This window comes from Zea mays, chromosome 1 (genome assembly GCF_902167145.1).
Source record: "Zea mays cultivar B73 chromosome 1, Zm-B73-REFERENCE-NAM-5.0, whole genome shotgun sequence".
Lineage (NCBI taxonomy): Eukaryota > Viridiplantae > Streptophyta > Magnoliopsida > Poales > Poaceae > Zea > Zea mays.
The window spans coordinates 62,612,283-62,620,051 of record NC_050096.1 but is presented as its reverse complement, the minus strand read 5'-3'; the positions used below and the strand labels follow the sequence as shown (position 1 = coordinate 62,620,051).

Below are 7,769 nucleotides of genomic sequence, written 5' to 3'. Positions count from 1 at the left end.
ACACTACCATACACACCTGTCTTGCCGAGTGTTATCTCGGAAAGTACGTGTCAAACTATTTGCCGAGTGTGACAATCGTTAAAGAAGTCTCGTCGAGCTGTACATCTACAACGGTTTCTTTTCCGAATACTTTTTATCAGATACCTGGCAAAGTCATCTGATACTCTGTAAAGAAAAGTCGTCGTCACGATGCTAATTGACGGAGCCTTTGCCGAGTGTTCTCTCCGACACTCGGCAAAGAAGCCTCCTTTGCCAAGTACCTGCTATATTTGTCGAGCCTTTGTCGAGCTTAACACTCGGCAAAGAATTGGATTCTGGTAGTGGTAGTACATGTTCTTAAATACTCTCCTATAGTACTTAACGAATGCATATGCATATTTACATGGCTCTTTTTTCTGCTTTCTGAAGGATAGGACAAGATCTCTGATATATTTTTACTCCGTTCATTCTAAATTGTATCATTTGTAAGTTGTTATTGGTTTTTCGCTTGGGAAAATCGGTGGTCGGTGCACTACTTTAAAAAAACTAATGTAAGAGCAAGGAAACCTCTAGAGATAATTGTTAGCAGCTTGAATTAGTTGTAAGTGTTCCAAACACTCTAACTAAAGTCTCAAATAATTGTTAGTTGTATGCCTAACTAGTAACTAATAATCAATCAAATAGCTAGGTTAGGGAAGTTAAAATCAATTAAAACCTAGCAAAAGACAGGATTGCCCCTTATCGTTTCAACATGGCTCTCGATCTTTACACAATGCTTGTTCGACTCTATCGCCCGAACCATCGATGCTTTGCAGAAACATTGTCGCCTGGTTCTATATTTTTTTATGAATTCATGTTACTTGTCACATGTTTGGAGTTTGGAGGGTGAACCCCAATTCTTTGTAAAGAATAAAGATGATTGAAAAAAGGACTCAACGACACTATGGTAAACTAGTAAGTTCAACCTACATATTGGTTGGAGGTTTAAAAAAACTTCTAATAGTTAACCGGCTAATAGTTAGCTGACCTATTTTAGCTAACAATTTGTTTGTTGGTTAACTATTAGCTTTAGAGGTTACAAATAGGTTCTAAACGCTTATTTGAATCATAGCTCAATTATTATAATCTAGATTATGCATAGTATTATTGCAGTTAGGATTAAGGATTATGAATAATAAAAGTGTTTAGGTTAATAGATTATGTTGATTGATTAAAGTGAGAAATTTTTACCTTATCTTTTTATTGGACAAGTAAGATAGAGAGGGGGGGCAAGTTAAACGTCCAATACCTATAATCTTCTATAGCCTCGTCACACCTGAATAATCAAGAGTCTTGTTACAATAACTCGTTATATAATCAATTATGTTTAAATAAAACTTAATTATATAATCTGATCATTATATTCCGAAGGTCATTGTTGGTCACCCTATGATTTTCCTCTCTCTTATTTTGACTTGGTCCTACACTTGTCGGCACACCATGTCTATTGTTAGGGGTGGAAACGAGCCGAGCTCGACTCAGCTCTTCCATCTAACGAGCTTGAAAAAACGGCTCTGCTCGTTTCTGGCTCGCGAGCCAGCGAGACTAGCCATAAACATGAATTTGCTCTTTAAATTGTAATATAAAATATATAAAAAATAAATAACATATTTTAAATTAGTAAAATAGATATATTACTAATCTAATATAGAAAATAGATTAATTTTGTATACTAATCTCAAATAATAAATTAATTGTTTGCTCGATACTAATATTATATGCTAATTAGAATTTTATGTAACAAATTGTCGTTGGATCGAGCCACGAGCCAGCTCGCGAGGAGCGAGCCGAGCCGAGCTGGCTCGCTCTTTTCATGAGCCACTAAAACAGGTTCGGCTCGGACTTGTTCTGAGCCTCGAGCCGATCTGTTGCGAGACCGAGCTAACTCGTCGAGTTCGAGCTTTTTTTCTAGCCCTATCTGTCGTTACGACTAATTTATATATTTCTCATGCATTCCATATATATGTTCCGCATGTAGTTGTCGATATTCATGTCAAATTTGTAAAAATATGTACGAATAGAACAAAGTTATTCTGAGCATCACAATTAGCATTAGATACAGTATTTGTTTGCGCAGATCGGTGGATGTGAGGTGGAGTTTGTGGAAAATGCAAGGGACAGAGACATAAAGTTTTGCGTTGCGTAACAATAATGATTTGACATGGAGAAACACGGCATGATATGTCTGGCAGTGAAAGACATGGTGCAGCTAGAGGGTTACGTCAATGGAATGCAACGGATCGGAGGGTTATTGTTTCAAGTTTATTTTCCTTGAAAATTGCTTTGCATGTAACTACCCTACTTCTATAAAATTCGTAGATTTTATTCAAATACTACCAGTGAAAGTTTCCGTGCATATGTCAGTGAAAGATAGGTTTGAAAACAATTCATAAATCTTTCGGTAGGAGTAGTGTGGAGTGAAAAGAAAGTATTGTAACACGCAGAGGGGGTTAGATGTAAAAGCTATGCGCAGCCAAGGGCCAAATACAGAGGAGACAGAGAGAGGGCGTCGCGATCGCAACCGCCCGAGCCCGGCCGGTCCCATCATCGACGCCAGTGTGCATTATTACGCCCCGCCATCAGCCGGCCGGCAACTCGACAGGGAAAAGGAAGACGCACCGCTAGAGCTGAGATGTCCTTCTTCTTCCGCATGGCGTCGCGGCTGCGGCCGTCGACGCCGGAGGAGGTGGTGCGCTCCATCAAGGACTCCTTCCTCGCGCTCCACACGCGCACCCACGCCAAGGTGATCTCCGAATCTCTCCGTCTCCTGCCCCCCTTCAGCCGGGCATCCTCTCCAGTCTCCAGTAGTTCTCGCGCGTTTTTTTTTTTCCTTGGAGATCTAGAGGCCAGTCGATCCATGCGAACCCGATCTCTGATAGCCTCCGGTGACGGAATCGGATGTGCCGGTTTCATTTCGGTACGATCATCGTCGTTGGGTTCTCCCCCACGTGCCTGCTGATCATTTTCCTTCCTTTTGTTTATATATGTATATAATTGGGGGTTTACGATTAGTCGTGCATATTTTGGTGGGTCGAAATGGGATAATGCAGAATGGCTCAACCATTCGTCGGGATGCTTGAATGAAACAGAGAGCTACCGATTTGCTAAATTAAATTGGTATAGCAAAGGGTGAAATGTTATTGTAGTGCTTTGTTTATCTCTACCGTGAAGCATGTTAGTTTTCAGATTATAAGAATACTACATGTAAACTGATTGGTATTGACCTTCTTGTTAGGCTCTGGAAGAGGTCGAGAAAAATATGTCATCCTTGAGATTGTTGATCTTTGGTGATGGAGAAGTCGAACCAAATGAAGAGCAGGTCCTGCAAATAACCCTTGAGATTTGCAAGGAGGACGTCATTTCCCTGATCGTCCAGGATCTGCCTTCCTTGGGCTGGGGAGTACGTTAGCTCTCCTCTAACCTTTTTCATGACTTTTAAAAAAAAATAACGACGTGTTTGACTGATCATTAGCTCTGTGGTTACAGGTAAGAAAAGATCTGGCTATCTGCTGGTGCATCTTGCTTAGGCAGAAGGTCGATGAAACTTATTGCTGTGTGCAGTATCTTGAAAATCATCTGGAGCTTTTAGATTTCCTTGTTGGTTGGTAAGCCATTCATTTGTTGATGTTGACATGACAAATAATTCATTTATACATGAAAAGTTATTTCGGGGTAATAGTGTAGTTAGAAAGATATATTTCAACAAACTTGTAGTTAGCTAGTTGCTTGTGCTTAGTTTATGTCTTCGACCTTTATAATTGTCAATGGGGTCTTTAACTACTTGCGTGTAGATAAAATGTGTTGAGTTTGAGCCTTTTGGTCCATGATTTTCATCTTTTTATGGTAGCAGTTTATGACTTTATCAATCCATTTTTCGTGTCTGCCTTATGTCCTTTATATTAAGCTTAACTGTTAATTTTTTCAACAGCTACAAGAACTTGGATATTGCATTGAACTGTGGAAATATGTTAAGAGAATGCATAAAGTACCCTACACTTGCAAAGTAAGGGTTCAAAATTACCATTCAGCTATGATTCCATTCTATTCATGATTGAAAAAGACAATGCATGCATACCTTAATAAATATAGCACTACATGTCTCAAAGAAAAAAAATGATGTGATCTATGTGTTTGAGTTTACCTTGCTTGGAAAATCTCTCTGTTTTTATGATAAGTAGCACATAAAAGTCGCTTGCTCTCTGTTGATGTATGATAGTCACGTGTAACAAGGAAAGATAGAAGATGGACATATGATGTTTTCCTAATTTACACCTGGATTTTTTAATGAAAAGACAACGTCATTGCAACGTTACAGGACATAATATAAGAAAACCTTTGTTTTAGTTGTATCTTTCTAGTTCCAACACATTATGTACAAAGTTAGCAATCATACCAGATCTGTGTCCTTACATTAGCCTTTCTATAATGTATATTCAATGAATGAGTTTTTTCTACTCTGTTGAGAATTTGAGGTAGACTTGTACAATAGGACTGGTTTCTTAAAATTGAAATTTCATGAATTTTTTATAATGTTCTATTTCAGATACATATTGGAATCTGGTAGCTTTGAGCTGTTCTTTGAGTATGTTGAGCTTCCAAACTTTGATATTGCTTCAGATGCTCTGAACACCTTCAAGGTAAATCCATATGTGCATGTTTTTTGTGTAATTTAAACTGGAGGTCGAAGAATCAATATTGATGATCATCCTTGATAAGATTGTTGCAGGATCTGCTTACCAAGCACGAAGTTGTAGTCGCAGAGTTCTTGAGTTCCCACTACGAGCAGGTCACTACTTGTTCTGAAATACACCTTTGGTTATGTCAACAAAAGAAAGGCATCAGAAAACTTTTTTAGATAAAGTTTCATTAAAGCATATACTCCTTGAATCTATATTATTCATGGCATACTCACGTATGCATTATATGTTGTTGCTTCGCTAATGTCTTATTCAAAAAATGTATTGCAATTGTGTCAATACCTGCATGCCAGATATATTCTGTTTGTTTCTGTTTATCACTCTGATTATGTAAACTTTATAGTTTTTTGAACTCTACTCAAGGCTCTTGTCATCAACTAATTATGTAACAAGAAGGCAGGCAATCAAGGTTTGGCTATTTTTAGCTTAACTATATTATTATCTCATTCACTTCAGAAGGAAAACTTATAGTGTCATCTGTTATTGTCAGTTCCTTTCAGAGTTCCTGCTAGAGACTCATAACTCTCAAATAATGAAGAGATACATTGTGGAAGTTCGTTTTTTAAATATTATGATCAATCTACTAAAGGTATTACATATATTACTTCAACTCATCTTTCGGAAATTACTAGAGGAAAATATGTTTATATGATGATTACACTACTGTCTCTTCTTACGTTAAATTTATAACTTCACTGTCTTATTTTCTCTTTTTTATGCTATACAAATCGAATGTCTAAAATACACATTGGATTATACTAGACCAGATTATCACTAGGAATTTGAAAGGGAGAGGTTGTATTGCATTACATACACATTTTACTGAATTTTCAATCGCTCAGGTTATTGTGCATGCATCATCACAGGTGAAAATCTTTTGGGTAGGTTTACTTCTTGAACTATATTTGTATCTACACAACATTTAAATTTTGAGTTCTTAACCAATTTAAGTACTCCCTTCGGTTGTTTTAGTTTTGTTCTAGGTTAAACTTATCCAACTTTACAAAATAATGCGCCAACATTTACAACATCAAACTAGTTTCGTTAAATCTATTATGAAATGTTCTTAATAGCGAATTCATATATATTAATATAATATATTTCTAAATTTGATCAATGTCAGAGAAGTTGGTCCTTAGAGAAAACTAAAAGACTTGCATTATGTAATGGAGGGAATATCTGTTATAATAGATCCCTTCCTTGATAAGATGGGTGATAATTACATACCTTATGGTATGGTTGAGAGCGAAAAAAACATGGGTAATAATAGTTGTTATAGGTCAGCAATGTAATTCCTAATCTTCCATAAAACAGCACATCCTATCTAAAGTGTTTCAGCAGTTCTTTTTGTGTCATGAAGTGTGTTCAGCTAGTTTATTATTTTTTATAAATACATTGTAACATATGGTATCAATATGCATAGATAGTCAACTTTTCATGCACTTAAAAACTATCTTGTAGCTCCTGTTTCTTCTAACCTGCATCTTCTGTAGGATTCAAGCAAAAATATCAGAATATGTGCCTTCCATGTTTTTAAGGTATGATCCTTTTTTTAAGCATGCACATCTTTGCACATGCAGCTACGCATTTGAATGATTCATACTAACCATTTTCTGTGCTCAAACAGGTATTTGTTGCCAATCCGAACAAGCCTCGATGTATCGTTGTAGCTTTGCTAGACAATCGTAGAGAAGTTCTGAAGCTACTCCACAATCTTCCTTCAAGTAAAGGTATTGTTGTGCATGGATATCGTTTATTTATCCAGATGGAACCACTTGGCCACTTGAGGAATCAAGATAGGAAGAGACCAAAACATCATAGTGTTGAGGAATGAATTATATAAGTATTTTAAGATCGTCATTTTCCCTCCTTTATACAGGCGACGATGAACTCGATGAGGAGAAAGACCTAATCATTCAGGAAATCCAGAAGTTGGCATAACACAAAAGCATCAAGTTATCGTTTAGCAATGCAAGACTCTCCTTATAGAGGACATATTGCCAAGGCCAGAACCATGTATATCACATTGCACATGTAGCCTTCAAGAGTTGTATTTTTGGAGGTTTTTTCTTTTCTTTTGGTCTCAGAAAACCATAGCAAAGTATTCTCTTTTTGAAGGAATTATATACATGATTTTGGTGACCAAGGACCGTTGGATTAATTGAGCTAGACCCATAACTAATCTAGCAATGAATTAAAGAATTCTAAGGACCATGTTGAAAATAGCAAAGCATACTTGAGAAGCTTCTAGATGATTGGAGAAGAGGATGCATGAGTCATGGATGCCATGATTTGTAGTGAAGTATGTAATCTACTACTTATTAAGTTAGCAATAGTAGCCTGCCTTTTTGTGTCCTGCCATTCTGCGATCTCAGGCGTCCAATTCTATCATTCTACAATCTCAGCTGTCCAATCCCGCACACCAGTTTTTCGCGCGCAGAAAAAAAATCAAACTGTGACTGCCTAGGGATGGAACCTTGGATCTATTGAGCAGAATGCCTAGTCTTGCACCCTCTAGCCAACATGACTCATGTTGAATTGTGTACAACTTCAACTAAAACGTCTTTTGTGTTTAACCCACCGTCCACTCTGTATGCTCACTGAGTCTAGAAAAACATTTATAGCTTGGCCCCTGATCTTTCTGGAATTTGGGACGCAGTCCAGGAAATAAAGAAAATATGAAAAAGGAGTTTAGAAATTGATTTTTAGTTTAAAAATAATTGCAGAAACCCATTTAATTCATGGAAATTTCATATTAAATCCAAATGAGTTCATTCCAATTTCTATAATTCTATAATATTATTTTTATCACATGATACCTCTGTTTTGTCATGAAAACAACAATAAAATTGATTTCCTAATTAATCCTATATCAAATACATAGAAACTTTGGAAATTTGTAACTTCCCCATTTTAATTCCAAATTGAATCGTTCCAGTTGTGTTAGTCTCGTATGAATATTTACTACGCAGTAACAACATTGATTATACCATATTTCATACTTTTATAATTAGATATTTATTTATCCTATGTTAATTGGGTTAATCTATGTCT

At 36.6% G+C, this 7,769-nt stretch overlaps 1 protein-coding gene across 2 annotated transcripts; it reads left to right on the top strand.

Moving 5' to 3' along the window:
• The first annotated feature begins 2,534 nt into the window (after positions 1-2,534).
• Positions 2,535-6,945, top strand: LOC100283342 (protein Mo25). 2 transcript variants are annotated; one of them, XM_020551919.3, is made up of 12 exons: positions 2,535-2,761; positions 3,254-3,418; positions 3,505-3,623; positions 3,947-4,021; positions 4,562-4,655; positions 4,745-4,804; positions 5,059-5,124; positions 5,206-5,304; positions 5,558-5,596; positions 6,209-6,253; positions 6,343-6,445; positions 6,595-6,945. In XM_020551919.3, the coding sequence occupies exons 1-12, from the start codon at positions 2,651-2,653 to the stop codon at positions 6,654-6,656; spliced, it is 1,038 nt and encodes a 345-aa protein (XP_020407508.1). In that variant the 5' UTR covers positions 2,535-2,650; the 3' UTR covers positions 6,657-6,945. The 2 variants fall into 2 exon arrangements, with proteins under 2 accessions (XP_020407508.1, NP_001149715.2); NM_001156243.2 differs by lacking the exon at positions 5,558-5,596 and having other exon boundaries at positions 2,604-2,761; positions 6,595-6,859.
• The last annotated feature ends 824 nt before the right edge of the window (positions 6,946-7,769 follow it).